The sequence below is a fragment of the Galeopterus variegatus genome, unplaced genomic scaffold (genome assembly GCF_000696425.1).
Source record: "Galeopterus variegatus unplaced genomic scaffold, G_variegatus-3.0.2 Scaffold2713, whole genome shotgun sequence".
Classification (NCBI taxonomy): Eukaryota; Metazoa; Chordata; class Mammalia; order Dermoptera; family Cynocephalidae; genus Galeopterus; species Galeopterus variegatus.
The window spans coordinates 141,065-159,111 of NW_007728824.1; the positions used below are offsets into that span (position 1 = coordinate 141,065).

Genomic DNA, 18,047 nt, shown 5'->3' on the forward strand with positions numbered 1-18,047 from the left:
ATGATTGCAATCATTTTGAAAGACTTTGAAAGTTATCATAGCTCTTGGACTTGATTTTGAAGTCAGCAGAGGGTCAGCAACCCTTTTATAAAGTGAAACAATGTGATTGGGTTTGTATTTTAGGAAATAAGTCTAGCATCATTGTGAAGGGTGGAGTGTGGAATCATCTTGGCAATGGTTGTTAGGGGCATCGGTTAGAGGAACAGAAATGGTGAGAGAAGGACAGTGTGAAATTGAGATTGTACTGAATCAGAATTCATAGTATTTGGTGACACCTCAGATGCCCTATGGTGTTATTGATATTATTTATTATTACTGATAGTATTTATTATTACTACTAATTATGCGTTTGATAATAATCATTAAGTGATTTCTAATAGTCACATTCATTCTGCTAGTGGCTGCTGGCTGAATTTCTGTCCAAAGGTGCTCAGGAAATGGTGGGAAAATGATGGTATGAGTCTGGGTTGCAGTTATTACACTCAGGAAATATTTATTGAAAATATTTATTTGGTGCCTATTCATCAGGCATTTTGTTAAGGACTGTGGATATCACTGACACCAGTCTTAAAGGAATTTACCATAGTCATGAGGAGTCTAATACCCTTTGTTTGTTGTTCTTACTTTCAGTAGTTTAAATGAGGTAATGTGGATACTTCCTTGGGAGTTCTGGTCAAGATGGCGGAATAGACGGTTCCCAGCGTCACTCTCTCCCACAAATCAACCAATTTACCATTATAAAAATGTAACATCAGCCAAGCTGGGGCCACTGGAGCTCAGGGGAAGAGGAGGAGAGACCTACGGAGTTCAAGAATGCAGGAGAAACCACGATAAGAGAAAGAAAAAACTGCTCTGAGGGATTTGGGGTGCGGCCGATTTAAGGCTAGAGTCGCTGAGTGTACGGAGCAGGAGCCAGCAGAAACTGCTGCTGTGCCCTTTGGATGGAGTTGCTTGGAGGCGGCAGGACAGCAAGACCACTAATAGAGTTCCTGTGGACCCATGCAGGAGTGAGGAGCCAGAACCACTGAAAAAAGGGAGCCATTGAGAGGCCAGTGAGTCATTGCCAGGGACCAGTGCAAGGCCGGTCCTATGGAAAGTGTTTGGAGCAATGGGCGGTAGGGGAGGTGGGCCTACTGGGAGAACACTGGGACACAGCAAGGACAGCCGATCTGCCCTCCAGTCAGTGCAAGACCACTCAGAGGAGACTGGTCAGGAATGCAGAATCGCATGGGGTGCAGTTTGATGAAAAAAGGCCCAGATCAGAGATTCTACACATACAGATCCACCGCGTCTCTGGAGATCCGGAAGTACGTGTAAGGTCAACCATTAAACCCTGAGCTGCACAAAAAGCCTTCCTTAGGGAAATAGCAGCAAAGTAGCAATTTAGCTCAACCACACAGCTCAAGTACTGGTTCCCATGGGAAGTTCCCCTATTTTAAAAGTGAGCAAAGGACAAAAAATTAGTTCCAGCCCAGGCACACCACCAGTGCCCTGGGTCCTGACTGGGAACTGGACACTTGGAGCTGGGGACCAGACCCCCCCCTCCCACAACCAGGCACACTGCGCCTGCACCTCAGGGCCTGCTCAGGGACATAAGGCATGGAGAAGGGGACTGGACCCCCTTCCCACAACTGGGCACACCATGCCAGTGCCTTGGGGCCCACCCAGGGACCCAAGGCATGGAGAAGGGGACCAGACCTGCTCCCACAACCAGGCACATCATGCCAGCACTGTGGGACCCACACAGTGACCCAGGGCATGGAGTCGGGGACTGGAACCCCCCCCAGCCCACAACCAGGCACACCACCAGTGCCTTGGGGCCCTGCCTGGGTACCTGAGGCTTGGAGAAGGGGACTGGACCCACCTCCCACAACCAGGCACACCGCGCCAGGGCCTCGGGGCCTGCCCCATGACCCAAGGCATGGAGCCAGGGATCAGACACACCCCACAACCAGCCACACTGTCAGTGCCAAGGAGCATGCCAAAAACATCACCTCCATGTAGGTGGTCCACCACAGCTACCACAATAACCATGGCTGTCGCAAAAGTGGCTAGACGCCACAACCACCACACAGAAGGTCCGCCAACCACTGGAGTGCGTTGACACAAGGAGAGTCACCAGCAGAGAAAAAGAAAAGAACAGGATGTTTCTCTTCACAAAGCCCATTTCAGAGTGACAGAAGAAGCATTTGCTCTATGATAATATTGGGAGACCTGATCACACCTCTCAGCATTGGACAGAGCATCTAGGCCACAAGTCAACAGAGTAACCAATATTCTTTCAGAAGGAGAGAAGAAATCTAGGGTAATTAGAGTTGGGGAGGAAGAGGGAGAGGGGGATGGGGAGAGATTGGACAAGGGGCATGAAGAATAGTTATGATTTGTAACAATATATATGCTAGTAATACTGATTCGATCAACATATCTCAGTGTTGAACCCCCAAAATATGTATAATCAATTTTGATTCAATAAAAAAAATAAAAATAAAATAAAAATAAAATAAATGAGGTAATGTGTGTAAGTACCTACCATAGCCCCTGACATAAGTAAATGCTAGTTCCCTTTTAATCTGCCATGGACATGAAAACTGGAAAACCCAAATTTATTAGGATTGTGTATCAAATAGGAGACAGCAGGTGGTGAGTGAATTTTTTTAAAATTGAAACATAATAGATTGTACCTATCTGTGGGGTACAGCATTGAATATCAATACCTGTGTGCAATATGGGATGCTCAAATGAGGATAATATGTTCAACTTTACACAATGTAATCATTTTTTGTGGCCCTTTACCTATTTCTTTTTTGTTTTTTACTTTTTGTCTTTTTTCGTGTCTGGCAACGGATCGCAACCCTCAGTGTCGCGCCCGTACCGGACCGGGACCGGCAACGGGATTGCAACCCTCGGTGCGGCGCCCCCCCCTCGCCCAGCCAGTGAGGGGGAACCGGTCTGTATGTGGGATCCGAACCCTCGGCGTGAGCGCCGCCACACTCCCAAGTGGCGCACTGTAGCAGTGCGCCACCGGGCTGGCCCCCTTTACCTATTTCTCAATAACATGTCCCCCTTCCCACTTCTGGTGGCCTCAGTTCAGTTCTCTCCTTTTGAAAGTAGGTAGTGAATGAATTTCTGAAATAAATTTTACCTTCCTGATGATTTGGGATCAAGATTTGATCCCTGTACCAGCCAGCTGCCAAAAACCCAAAAGAAACCCCCTCCAAAAAAACTATGCAAATGGCTGACAGGCACATTAAAAAATAGTCAAAATTACTATCATTAGAGAAATTCAAATTAAAACCATGGTGAGATATCATCTCACTCTGGTTACAATGGCCGTTATCAACAAGACAAAATTCTGGCAAAAATGCAGATTAAAAGGAATTTTCCTACATTGTTGGTGGGAATGTAAATTGGTACAGCTATTATGGGAAACAGTATGGAGGTTCCTCAGAAAACTAAAAATAGATCTCCCTTATGAGCCAGATATCCCATTACTGGGTCTATCTCCAAAGGGAATGAAATTCAATATATTGAAGAGACACCTGCACTCCCATGTTCACCACAGTACTATTCACAATAGCCAAGAGATGCAATCAAACTAAATGCGCATCAACAGATGAATAGATAAAACAAACTGTGGTGTATATACACAATGGAATACTATTCAGCTATTCAGAAAAAGAAATCCTATCATTTGCAGCAACATGGATGAAACTGGAAACGATCATGTTACATGAAGTCAGACACAGAAAGAAATATTGCATGATAGTACTCATATGTGGAATCTAAAAAAAAAGTGGTTCTCATTGAAGTAGAAAGTAGGATAATGGTGACCAGAGGGAAGTGGGGGTGGGAGGAAGGAGCAGTGGTAGACTAATGGGTGCAAAACTATGCTATCTACCCTAAGTGAATCATTGTGCAGTATATGCATATATTGAAACAACACACTGTACCCTACAAATATGTACAAGTAAATGTTTAAAAAAATTGCCATACAAACATAAGTAGTATAGTAGAATAGTTTAAATCAAAAAGTTTAAAATGTACCTCTCTCCTTATTACTGGCTTAGGAGGCCAGTAAAGCAAGTTATGTAACCTCCTTTAGTCTTAATTTCTTTATCTGTGGTATAGAGATTATATGGCATCAGCTTCATAAGACTCCTGTAAAGATTAAGTGCAAAAATGCATGCAAAGTAGTTTATCCGAGCACATGGTCAGCACTCAGAAACTTGTGATTATTGCATATTATGTGGTATCCTTTTCTCACTATTGAACAATTAACTCTTTGGCTTTGCTCTCTGTGGTTAAAACTTACATATACAATACTGTGCCAGCACAGTATTACAACACTACGGTAAAGGGTTTGGATTCCCATACTGGCCAGTGGCAAAAAAACCCAAATTTTTAAATTTTTATTTATTTATTTATTTTGTCTTTTTCGTGACCGGTAAGGGGATCGCAACACTTGGTGTGGTGTCGCCCACACCGCGCTCAGCCATCAAGCGCACTGGCCATCCCTATATAGGATCCGAACCCGCAGCGGGAGCGTCACTGCGCTCCCAGCACCGTACTCTCCCGAGTGCACCACGGGCTCAGCCCAATTTTTTTTTTTTTTTTTAAATAGTGATTTTTAACTGGAGGTATTATCTACTCATCCTGAGAAGCAGTGGTATCATGAGGCATAATTGGAAGTAAACGGTATTTGAATGTCTGAATCCATGTGGCAGCAGAAAAATGGGAACCTCTGCACTGTACTCAACCCCTTAAGGAGTTTATTTTCCTTACTCCAAATAGTCATTTCCGGGCCGGCCCGGTGGCGCACTGCTACAGTGCGCCGCTTGGGAGTGCGGCGGCGCTCCCGCCAAGGGTTCGGATCCCACATACAGACCGGTTCCCGCTCACTGGCTGAGCGAGGTGCGGGCACAACACCGAGGGTTGCGATCCCGTTGCCCGTCCGGTCCAGTACAGGCGTGACACTGAGGGTTGCGATCCGTTGCTGGACACGAAAAAAGACAAAAAGAAAAAAAAAAAAAAAGAAAAAACCAAATAGTCATTTCCTATCTCAGTCAAAAAGATTGTTTCATAAATTGCATTGTTATTATTTCTATTTATTCACTTCTTAGTAACTTTGTTTCTTTTTTTTCTTTGAATTATTATAATAAAGCACTCACCTATGGACATGTAAATTGCCGAAGCCCTAAGGAGATAAATCTCTGGAAGAATTAACTATCACTAAAAATGGAGATATATGAGCAGAAACCAAGATGTTTTAAACATGAAAATTATATGCCAGCTTGAGTGGTTGTGCCTAAAGAATGGAAAAGGCCACCACGATTATTTTCATTACCTTATAAAGCATTTTAAAAAGCTATGAATGTTCTTTTTGGGGGGCAGATGTAATATTTGCATCTTATAACATATCCCCTGAATTTGTTTGCCAAATAAATTATGTGCGGCGGTTTTTTTTTTCTCTAAATAAGATATATATTCCTATGTTTTGCCAGTTTTGAAAGTCTTTAATGGAATTTTTTGTTGTTAATTTCTCCCTCTGTCCTACCTCTTAGTGACTATATGTAGTCAATGTTAACTATCCTTAGATCAAGCCCATTGTGTGCATTATTAAACAGTATGGAAAGCTTTAAACATAGTGACCTTGTTCTTTATTTCCCACAAATGTGATCACAATAATTATCTTTTGTGGCAAACAAGGATGTTATTCTATGGGTGAGGTTTTTTAACTATGAGAGAGAAAGAGTCATGGTGCAATTATTTTGTTGTTGTTTCTGCTGATCTCAGGATGGTTTAAACTAATATTTTGTGAGGAAAATAATGACGTATAAAGTGTAGTCAAAGTATTGCATAACCCCTTGTTCTGTCCCTAATATGGTAAAATACATGACATTTGTATAAATACAGAATTATTTTTAATTATTGGAATTAAAAATTTTGACATCTTTTGAAGTAATTAGAGACCTCTTGGAGGTAACAGGTTGATTTTGGGATCACTGTCTGTTCTTTTGTAACAATTACTTAAGTAGGAGCCTCGAAGACAAAGTCTAATGCTTCTTGCTGTGACTGACATACCATGAGAAAAAAAAAATACTCAGAATTTATTTGTTGACCCATCAATTTTGGGGTGTGGGAAATAGGTTAGTCTCCTCCAATTTAGAATTTGGTGTAGGCTTTCCATATTCTCTTCCCTCAGAACTGTAATGTTCTGATGATGTATTTATTTTGTATCTTGCTGAGATTCAGAAATCTAATTTACATTGTCCTGAATTCTCAATGAAGGATTGTCACAACTTGAAAGCATATTTAAGAAAGATATAATAATTCCAGCTGTATTTTGTATGTTTTGTAATGTTCTGATTTCATATTTAAAAATTTCTCCTTCCTATCCTCTCTGCTCTGTCCTCCATAATCTTATCTCTGTTCCTAAGTAGAGAGATATAAATACTTTTTCTTTCTCCTCTTTGCCTTGTGAGCTCTCCCCACAAGAGAGATTTATTGGACAGTCAATGTGTCTGGAATGTCACTTGGATAATGGAAAAAATCCTGGCAAATTTATAACATTTCCAAGACCTTTGGCAAGTTTCACTCTAGTTAACATGTGAGATTTCATTTTGGTGAAAACATTTCACCACTTTTCTGTGTGTTTTCCTATAGCATAAAACTGTTTTTCCTTTTAATGGCACAATTTAAAAATTCTGGCTTCTGAAATGTGTGGTGCTTTGCTAATTAGGAAGTTAGAAAAGTTATATAAATAAATTCATATTGAACATGCATGTGAATACTATGTTTGTGTACTCTAAGAAATAACTAAATTGTTGTTGGCAAAAGAGAACAAGTTACAGGTTTCCCCTCTTTGAGCTATGTGTAGGATGAACTCCCACTGCAGTTCATCCTACACATAGCTGCTAGATCATCATAGCTGTTAGAGTAATTTCCCTAAAACAATATTTGCATCAAATCCTTTAGTATTACCTTCTGTCTTCAGAAATCTTAATTCCTTAGTCCAATGCTCAAGGCCTTCTCTCTTTTTTTAGGGGGGGGTGGGGGACAGCTGGCTGCTACAGGGATCAAACCAAGTCTGTTTCTTTACAGATTCACTCTGTCTTGCATTTCTTCACCTGTTCCTTTGTTTTTTGTTACCCTCTGGGTCAGAGCCTTAATTATATACAAATGTACTGCAGTACCTTTTCCTCTTCCTTGTCCTCTTTCTCTTTGCCTTTTCATTTTGATTACCACCCTCACTCATAAGTGACTCCTTAGCAAATGATTATCCCTAACTATATTTCCCACCAGCTTCTCAGGATTTTGTTACTTAATTCATAATCTCTTAATTTATTCTTGGTTTAGAGTTGCTCTGCTTATGATTTTCTAGATGTGCAGTTTCTCCAAGATGAGTGCCAAGTAAATGTTATAGACTAAATGATTTGCCTTAATGGTGGAGTTAAAGTTAAACTTGGCTCTATCTATTCTGATTGTTTCAGGAAAACTTCATAAATGAAATGGGATTTCATGAGAAGTTTGGAATAAAAAACCAGAGAATGTTTAGTCTAAGTAGGGAAAGAAGGCAATGTGGATGTTTTTTAGGAATGACACTGTCAAGTCTGCAATAGCTTTGAGACCATGGCAATCTGTTTAATATGACTGAGACTCAGTTTCTTTTTTTTTTTTTTTTTAAATTTTGACAGCTGGCCAGTACAGGGATTGAACCCTGGACCTTGGTGTTATCAGCACCATGCTATAACCAACTGAGCTAAGGGCAGCCAGCCCTCTCACTTTCTTAATCTATGAACTGGGGTTGGTAATATCTACTTGGTAGTGTTGGGAGGATCTGAAATAGTGCATGTCAAGTGCCAGCACATAGCAGATAGTCAGTAAATGGCAGCTATTATCATAGATTAAGAACTTGTTTGTTTTGACCCAAGTAAAGATTTGTAGGTTGAAATATGATTAATGGAAGTGATGTCACAGAAAATGATAGAGTAGGAAGCTCCAGGAATTGGTTCCTTCACTGAAACAACTATTGAGCTGGCATGAACTGTCGAAGCGATATTTTTGAACTCTGGAATCTTGTCAGACACTTGCAGCATCCAGGGAAGTGCTTGTTGAAGAAAGAGGCCGGTAAGAATTTCAGTGGTTTGGTGTTTTACGTGGTTGCTACAATGTTCCAAACCATAGTCCTGCAGCAGCCATGGGAATGGTGGCCTGTGTTCCTGGTGTGACTTGCTGGTCCCAGGATGGGCAATAGGTAACCTTTGAAAATTGGGGTTGTGTGTTATGATTGCTATTTTTGATTGCTATGGAGCCAGCACAGAGGCTGGCTATTGTTTCAACCCCCACTGGCTGAATTGGCTTACCTGGCATCAGCCAAGGGGATTTAAACAGATAGAATCCCCTCCTCCCCCTTTTCTTATTGGATCTATGTATTTACAGAAATCTCTGTTAGGTCACTGGATGACTGCAGAAATAGTAGAACAGAGACTTCAGTGACCTCATACAACAAGTCTTTGCAAAAAATAGCTTGGAACAATCATTAAACAAATGCATGACTGCTGCCCTCATCAAGTAACAGCAGTAATCCCTGGGGAGGGAGAAGAGCCTGATTTCCAGAGTTACCATGTTACAATTCCGAAAATGTCTGGTTTTCAACAAAAAAATTAAAAAGCATACAAAGAAACAGGAAAGTATGGCCCATTCATTGGGGGAAAAAAACTGACAGAAACCATCCTTGGGGAAGCCCAGGCATTGGATTTACTAGACAAATACTTTAAATAAATGAACTATCTTAAATATACTCAAAGAGCTGAAGGAAACCATGGTCAAAGAACTTAAGGGTATCAGGAGAACAACGTATGAACAAGTAGGGAATATCAACAGAGAGTTAGAAATTATAAAAAGCATAATAGCTGAAATAACACTTCAGTGGAGGGTTCAATAGCAGATTTGAGCAGACAGAAGAATCAGCAAACTTGAAGATAGGGCATAAGAAATTACCTTAAGGACCAGAAAGAAAAACTATGAATTAAAAAAGAACAGAACCTAAGGGACTTATAAGACACCATCAAGCTTCCAAAATATGCATAATGGTAATTCCAGAAGACCAGTATATGAATTATGGTAATATCAGAAGAAGAAGAAGGAGAGAGAGAAAAAGAGACAGAAAAAAATTGTGGCAGAAATAATGGCTGAAAAGAACTTATGGTTTTAGTTTTTACATTTAGGTCTTTGATTCATCATGAGTTAATTTTTGTGTATGGTATGATGTGTAGAGGTCCAGCTTCACTCTTTTGCATGTGGCTATCCAGTTGTTCCAGCACCATTTGTTGAAGAGACTGTCTTTCCTTGTTGAATGGACTTGGCATCTTTGTTGAAGTTCACTTGGCTGTAGATGTATGGGTTTATTTCCAGACTTTCAGTTCTGTTCCATTGGTCTGTATATCTATCCTTATGCCAGTACCACACTGTGTAGATTACTGTAGCTCTGTAATAAGTTTTGAATTCAGGAAATATGCATCTTCCAACTTTTTTTTTTTCTTTCAAGACTCTTTTGCCTATCCAAGGTTTCTTGTAACTCCATTTGAATTTGAGGATCAACTGTTCCATTTCTGCAAGAAAGCTATTAGAAATTTGATAGGGATTGTGTTGAATCTGTAGATTGTTTTGGGTAATATTGACACCTTAACAATTTTAAGTCTTCCAGTCCATGAACACAAGATGTCTTTATATTTATTTAGGTTGTCTTTAATTTCTTTCAGTAACATTTTATAGTTTTTAATGAACAAGTCTTTTACCTCCTTGGTTAAATTCATTTGTAACTATTTTATTCTTTTAGATGGAAAAGCGATTGCTTTTTTTTTTTTTTTTAAAGATGACCGGTTGTCAGCACCACGCTCAGCCAGTGAGCTAACCAGCCATCCCTATATAGGATCTGAACCCGGGGCCTTGGTGTTATCAGCACCTTACTCTCCTGAGTGAGCCACGGGCCGGCCTGCGATTGCTTTTTAAATTCATTTTTTGGTTGTTCATTCCTGGTATATAGAAAGAAAACTGCTTTTCTTGTAAGCTGTAACTTTGCTGAATCAGTTTATTAGCTCTAATAGCTTTCTTGTGAGTTCTGTTGGGCTTTCTATAGGGTCATGTCATCTGTGAATAGACATTGTTTACTTCTTCCTTTCAAATTTGGGTGCTCTTTCTTTCTTTTTCTTGTCTCTGGCTAGAACTTCCAATACAGTGTAGAATAGCAGTGGTGAAAGTGGGCATACTTGTCTTGTTCCTGATCTTAGGGGAAAAGTTTCAGTCTTTTACCATTGAGTATTATGTTAGCTGTGGGTTTTTCATAAATGCCCTTTATCTTGTTGAGGATGTTCCCTTCTAATCCTAGCTTTCTGAGTATTCTATCATGAAAGGATATTGCATTTTGTCAAATGCCTTGTCTGCATCAGTTGAGATGATTCTCCCCCTGCCCTTCTTTCTATTAATGTGGTGTATTACATTGATTGACTTCCTTAAGTAGAACCACCTGGGATAAATTCCACTTTTCAAGCAGTGCCAGCCACTTTTATAGCTTGGGTGAGTTGAGTTAGACAAAGCAAAGATGAGAGCATTGTCAGTCCTTCAAGCAGCCTCCAGGCAGGTTAAAACAGACACAGTAATTTGTGATCAAGGTCTGTGCTGTTCCCTCTGGAACCAGGTACCAGGTACCAGGGTCCCATACTGGGAATGCAAGCTGATGTCTTTAAGACATCTTTTATGCTGGAGAGGGGGATGGGACAAAGGTAAGTAATGACACAAAGCTCTCCTACTCTTTTTAAGTTGCCTTTTTCTTGATTCTGTGTTTACTTGGTTGCTGTAAACCTTTTACTGTTTTTCAGAGTTCTAACCAAGTTGGTTCTGACAGTTTCTGTGTGTTTCTGTGGGGGAAAGAGTCTTGGAGCTGCCTATCCCACCATTTTGCTGATGTCACTTTCTTCATTTATTTAAGTTATATTTAAAAACTCTTTTTCTAGTTTGTATTTCTTTTTTTCTAAACATTAACGTTTAATGATAATGTTTTTTAAAAATTATTTTATTTTATTTTATTTTTTCCATTATATGATGTTGTTGAGGAGCAGTTAGGAGGGAGGGGGAGAGGGAAAAGGAGAAGGAAATGAAATGGAAGAAAGAGGAGGGGCCGAATTGAGGCCTGGGACACTCCCCTCATCCCCACATGGGAGACCAAGGGCTTCCAGTTGTGGATTGGTCATTGCTAGGCTAGGTGCAAATGTCAAGGGGGTGTGGCAAAAGCCCTCTCCCCCACCACCCCAGCTCAGGAACCCGGGGCCTGTCTTGCTTCTGCTTGGTGGTTGTCACTGGGCTGATTGCACATATTGGGGTGGTGTGGCCAAAGCCCTTGACGCCCTACCACCCCAGCTTGGGAGAGCCTGGGGCACTTCCTGGGGCAGCTTGGTGGTCTTTGCTGGGCTGATTGCACGTGTTGGGGTGTGTGTGGCTGAGGTCCTGTTCCTCCACCCTCGGGACTGGTTGCAGGTGTTGTGGGGTGTGGCTGAGGCCTCCAGCCCTCCACACTTTCTGGCTTGGTAGCCCAGGGGACTTCCAGTCCTTGTAGGTGTTATAGGTCCTCCTAGGTGTTCTTTGGTGAAATGAGACCTTTACTAGTTAATATCAAACTTTGTGGCTGTGGGTACTTTGTTTTTTCTTTCAGTTCTGTGTTGGATTATTTGCTCTTCCCACCACTTAAGTCTGTGCTGGAACTGATTTGTTGTCCTTTGCTTACTTCTAAAATGGGGGAACTTCCTTTGGGGACCAGCACTTGAGCTCTGTGGTCAAGCTAAATTGCTGCTTTGCTGCTGATTCTGGGGAAAGCTTTTTATGCAGCTCAGGTTTTAATGGTTGATTTTATAGGTACTTCTGGTCTCGTGAGCTCTGGTGCGCCTGGGTTTTGTAGAAACACTGGGCCTGAGTCTTTTCACCAAACTGCACCGCCTGCAGTTCTATATCCTTGACCAGTCTCCTCTGAGTGGTCCTGCGCTGACTGGGGGGCAGCTCAGCTGTCCTTGCTGTGCCCCAGTGTTCCCCCAGTGGGCCCATCTCCCCCACTTCCCATGCTCCAAACACTTCCCATCAGATGGACAGTGCTCCAGTCCCTTGCAGTGACTCACCAGTCTTTTAGTGGCTCCTTTTTTGTCAGTTGTTGTGGCTCCTCACTCCTATGTGGGTTCACGGGAACCCTCTTAGTGGTCTTGCTGGCCTGGGGGCCATCAAGGCCCTCTTTTCCCCTGCTGCCTCCAAGCAACCCCATCCAAAGGGCACAGCTGTGGCTTTTGCCAGCCAGCTCCTGCTCCATGTGCTCATAGCTCCAGCCTGGATTTGAAACAGTTGGAGCGGTTTTTTTTCCCTCTCATTGTGGTTTCTCCTGCCTTCATGTACTCCGTAGGTTTCTCCTCCTCTTCCCCTGGGCTCTAGCAGCCCCAGCTTGGCTGTTGTTGCTTTTTTATAGTTGCAAATTTGTTGATTTGTGGGAGAGAGTGATGCTGGCGACTGTCTATTCGGCCATCTTGACTGGAGGCCTTGATTGTGTTGATGGTTTTATGGGTGTATCATATGTCCAGATTCATCCAATTGTCTGTGTTAAACATGTGCAGTACATTTACTTCTGAAAGGACAGCTGCATCTAGTGCAGGCCTCAGGCTGCTTCCACTCATAGAGGAAAGTGGCAGGCAGCTTCGGGTACAAGGTGGATCACATGGTGAGAGGAAGCAAGAGAGCTGTATTCATTTCTTAAACAAATGTTTTTCTTTTATTTCCATTTCCTTTTGGAGTTCTCTCACCTTTTATTGAGTTTTGTAATTATAATTTATATGGCTCTTTCTTGTCTTGAATTATTTTCCTAATGTTTTTTAGCTTGTTTTGAAATAGAAGGTTGCAATTTCGATCTGTTCCTGAGGTCTTTCATTATCTGTAAAGATGTTATTCTGCTCCTTATACTATTTTTTTAAAAAAAATAACTGCATGGGATGTGACCTTGATACTTTTCTGTTGCTCATTTCTATGTTAAATTAGTTTCCCTGAACTTTAAAAAGGGGTCATGATGGTTCAGGATAACTTTTCTGATATACAGAGATCCCTTTTCTGTTGTTTTTGTAACACAGTATTAAAAAATATGGTGGGCTCCTTTCTCCTTCTCCCCTTTTATATGGGCCTTTTCTTTCCTTTCCACCATTGTTTCTGTCCTGCCCAATTTTGATTCCACTCCCAACAGCTTTCCTGCAGTGTGGAACCCTATCCTGGAAGGCAGCTTGGGTTAGTAGGTTGGTTTTAAGAATTTATATGGCTTAGACTGTTCCAGCCTTTTTCAGAACTTACCTTTCACTCGTTCTTGTATTGGGTTAAACCTTTTCCATTTTCAGCTTCTTTTCTCATACTGGCCTCCATACTGTCCAGTGAATATCAGGTGGCTATTTTGATGTTCTCAGGTCCCTCAGATGCCTCCATTGCTTCCCTATGTGTACTCCTGCACAGATTTCCATGCAGGTTTTGTGGTTGTTGGGGGTTTTCTCCACTCACTTGTATTTTGAGGTTTGTGTGGATACCATGTCATCTACTTGTGTTTAAATGTTGTCCATGGGATTTTGGTTTTGCTCTCTTAGTCACTATCTTTGATTTTAGGTGGCGATTCAAATAGATTAAAAATCTGTTTCAGCATTTGCCATCTACCCTGATTTCATTCTGCATCCATATTTTAAAAATTCCTCTGTATGGACTTAGAGTTTGTGGCCTCTGGCCTATGACATGCCTACTGTGTTTGTGCTTTGTTCTAAAGCTTTAGTTCAAATGTTATTAACCTATTGGTGTTTGTATATTGTAAAACCTGTCAATGTAGAAAGGGTTGGAAAGAAGCAGTGTATCATTATAGTGGAAATAAAAGTATTTACAGATTGTGGCAAAGTTGAAAGTGATGCAAAATGCATGTGTTTATGGAATGAATTAATCTATAGCAGGAACTTTCTGAAGGCCAGAGAACAAATTATGCAACCTATGATGTTGAGCAGCAAGAGACAAGGAAAAGTGGCTGATGGGAAAGGGGCAAACCTTTCTGTTTAAGGATTACCATCAATGTCTGATTTGGGGAGATTAAAGTTCATTCAGGGGAAAGAAAAGAGTTGATTGAAGAATTAAAGCCTGAGGACAATGAAAGTGTTGCTGTTGAACTTTGGCCACAAGCCACAGAGGGTTATTATATAAATTCAGGGCTTCTTAGACACCTGCTCAGAATCAAAGAGAATGTCCAGTGGCTAGTGCAAGCACTAGAACTGCTAGGGCATTCCTTAGTTACTGGGAAAGAAAGATACTTAAAGCTTTGACAGATTTTTTTTTTTTAGTGTGGTCAAAACTGTTTTAAGGCGGGGGGGGGGGGAAGCCTGATAATGACAAAAGGATCAACTAATGTATCTGCTGGAAATGCATCCAGGGACTGTAAGCATAGTCCCTTTCCAGTCACTTGCAAACAAGTTGACATCTTTTTTTTTTTTTTTTTTTTTTTTGTCCTTTTCGTGACCGGTAAGAGGATCGCAACCCTTGGTGTGGTGTCGCCTGCACTGCGTTCAGCCAGCGAGCGCACCGGCCATGCCTATGTAGGATCCAAACCCATGGCGGAAGCGCCGCTGAGCTCCCAGCACTGCACTCTCCCGAGTGCGCCACGGGGCCGGCCCAAGTTGACATCTTTATACCTTTAGGAACCTAACCTGGTAGTAAATAGGATAGGTTCTGTACAGTATAGACTGAATAATGGCAAATTATTTTATAGGAAATGTAAAACCATTATTTTTAATATCAATCTTTCAAAACAGCCCAGGGCAGAAGGTTAAATCATAGCAATGAAAATATTTCTGCAGGGAACTAAACTAATGAAGTCTAGCTATACACACATGCAGAGGATCAGGGGCATGAATGGAGGATAGTATGATGGAGAGGGATGAGGGAGGAAAAGACTGGGAGTGATTGAGTTCAGAGGGGGAACCAGGAGCCAGATCATGTAGGGTTTTATAGGCTGCAATTGTAGGGACTTCCGATTTTATTCAAAGCTATTTGGAAGCTATTAGCAGGTTAAGCTCAGAAGAAGAATGAGCGACTAATGTACGTGATATGTTCAAGCTAAATGGAGGCCAAAGGTACCATGATATGCTTTGTAATATAGACATGTCAGAATGAAAAGAACCTGGGTTAAATATGATTTAAAAATTTTTTTTGAAATTTCATTGTGGTTTCAGAATTATTTAGGAGCAACAAGCATGAGGTGTTGATACAGACATACACATATATGTTTCTTTTTGTCTGTTTTTCAACAGAGTTTTGGTAAATAGTACTGTACTTTATTTCATGTACTCTTTATTTCTTTTCTGTTCTCTTTCATGCTAAAAAAAAAAAAGGTAGTTGCAACTCACTAAATCAACTTAATAACCCGCTAATACATCAGAACTTGAAGTTTGAAAATCACTGTTAAGTCTAGTATAATTTCCTTATTTGACTTGTCCAGGCACACATTACTGCAAATAAGCAAGCCAGGATCCAGATATTACTGCATTTCTTAAGAATATATTTATTAAAAAACAAGATAAACAACTTTCTTAAACAGTATAACAGTGAGTTCCAGTGTAGAAAAAATTTTGAGGATAAATGTTGCTACTTGAAATTATTGCTTCTTCCTGTCTGCCTTGTGTAAAATGTTTAGGGCCTGCAAATTTCAAGTGGACTTGTAAAATATCAATGCATTTTTAAAAATTAATGATCCATAATTAAATATACAAACTGCCAGCTGAAGTAACAGTTGATCTATTTTGATTTATAAAAACAGAGTAAGTCATATATAGACAGCCTGGTGGCCTTTAAATTGAAATGTGTTGTGTTTCATTTTGGAAAAGAGCTTGTGGAAGGATTGAAGGATAAATGGAACATAAAAGTCAGTGTGATATATTGGGGGAAAATGGTCCTTTTAATTCTATTATTTGTATCCTTGCTCCTGTGTTCTCCAGCTCTGTGACCCATGGAAAGATACTTAACATGCCTGCATCTCACTTTTCTTATTTATAAATGAAAGTACTAATATGTGTATCATAGCTTTAATGTTAAGGCTAAATGAGGGACTTATGACATAATGTATATTTTAATATATACATATTAGGTGTCTCTTCCTTAGGAAGGAATTCTGTGAAAATATGTTGCTAGAGTAAGTAGGGGTGGAGAGTGTAGAAAATGCAGAAATAAAAGTATATATATATTTTTTTTACTAGGTATTGTCTTCCTTGTAAGCCTATTGTGTGTGATCACAATTGTGGCTAATTTCTTTTAGGATTGGTATGTGATAAATAAGTAGTTTTCCTATGCCTCCTGGTACCCCTTCCCTTTTTAAGGAGGGAAAATTACTCAAGTGATATGAAAAGCAAGTTTGGGAGGCCAAGAAGTAGTACTTTCCTAGTTAATTTCAGTGTTTTAGTTTCTAGTGTCTCAAATCTGCACAAAGAATTTACTGAAGATCCATCAGTCCTGATACCAAGTTAATGTCAGCTAATTGATAGCTTTAATTATAGGTGTTACCTAAAACTAATTGCCCTTGCTTGTGCAATAAAGAACACTTCCTTTGATTTATTTAACCCAGACATCCTAGGAACAAAGTTACAAAGTCAGAGTGAGATGGAAAGATAGAATTAGAATTTTGTTTAGCTGGCCTTTTTCTTTTCTTTTTTAAGTAACAGGTTTATTGAGATATAATTGATATACTGTACTATCTTTTTTACAGTGGGGAGAGCTGGCTGGTACAGGGATCAAACCCTAGACCTTGCTGTTGTCAGCAACATACTCTAACCAACTGAACTAACTGAACTAACTGGCCAGCCCAAAGTTTAACTTTTTTGTTGTTGTTGACGGTACTATAAAAGTACCTTGTAAAGCGTACAGTTCAGTGGTTTTTGATACATTCACAGATCTGTGCAACCATCACCACTATCTGATTTTAGAATATTTTGTCATCCCTAAAAGAAACCTTGTATCCATTAGTACCCATTCCCCATTTCCCCTCTGTCACCTCAGCCCTTTGTAATCACAAAAGTACTTTTTGTCTCTATGGATTTGCCAATTCTGGATGTTTTATATATGTAGAATCATATAATATGTGATCTTTTGTGGCTGGCTTCTTTTACTTAGCGTAATGTTTTAAAGGTTCATCCGTGTTGTATTATTTATCAGTAATTCATTCTTTTTATTGCCAAATAATATTCCATCATATGGATCTACTACATTTGTTTATCCATTCATTAGTTGATGGACATCTCGGTTATTTCCACTTTTGGGCTATTGTAGATAATACTGTTATGAACATTTGCATACAAGATTTTGTTAGGACAAGTTTTCAGTTCTCTTGGATGTATATGTAGAAGTAGAATTGCTGGGTCATATACTAACTTTATGTGTGATAAACTGCTTTCCAAAGTGATTGCACCATTTTGTCTAGCTGGATTTTATTTATTTGTTTGTTTGTTTGTTTATTGGTGGCTGGCTGGTAAGGCAATCCGAACCCTCTGAATAACTAACTAACTAACTGAGCTAACTGGCCAGCCCTAGCTGGATTTTAAATCACCTGATTTTAGGATTGTAATTTCGTATGTGTTGAAGGAGAACCTTACCTGAAATGAGTGGTTTGAATTGGTAGGGGAAAAAAATCCACTTGCAGTAGTAGTTTGCAAAGTTGGGAGGACTTTTTTTAACAGTAGGTTTGGAATTATTCCTATTAATCTTTTGTACCGTCTTTTTTTTTTTTTTTTTTTTTTTTTACAGTTTTATCTCCAAGACACTAAAAGTAGTAATGGTACCTTTATAAATAGCCAGAGATTGAGTCGAGGCTCTGAAGAAAGTCCACCATGTGAAATTCTTTCCGGTGACATTATCCAGTTTGGGGTAGATGTGACAGAGAACACGCGGAAAGGTACGGGTATGGATCAGTTTTTCCTATTATTTGTTTTTTTATTCTGTTACAGAATGTTGCAAAACAT

At 40.2% G+C, this 18,047-nt stretch overlaps 1 protein-coding gene across 1 annotated transcript in view; it reads left to right on the plus strand.

Moving 5' to 3' along the window:
- SLMAP (sarcolemma associated protein) overlaps nt 1–18,047 on the plus strand; it is a 164,248-nt gene that overhangs the window by 56,286 nt on the left and 89,915 nt on the right. The window contains exon 2 of the mRNA XM_008582741.1: nt 17,833–17,980. Within this exon, the coding sequence (XP_008580963.1) occupies nt 17,833–17,980 (148 nt within the window). The remainder of the gene's footprint in view (nt 1–17,832; nt 17,981–18,047) is intronic.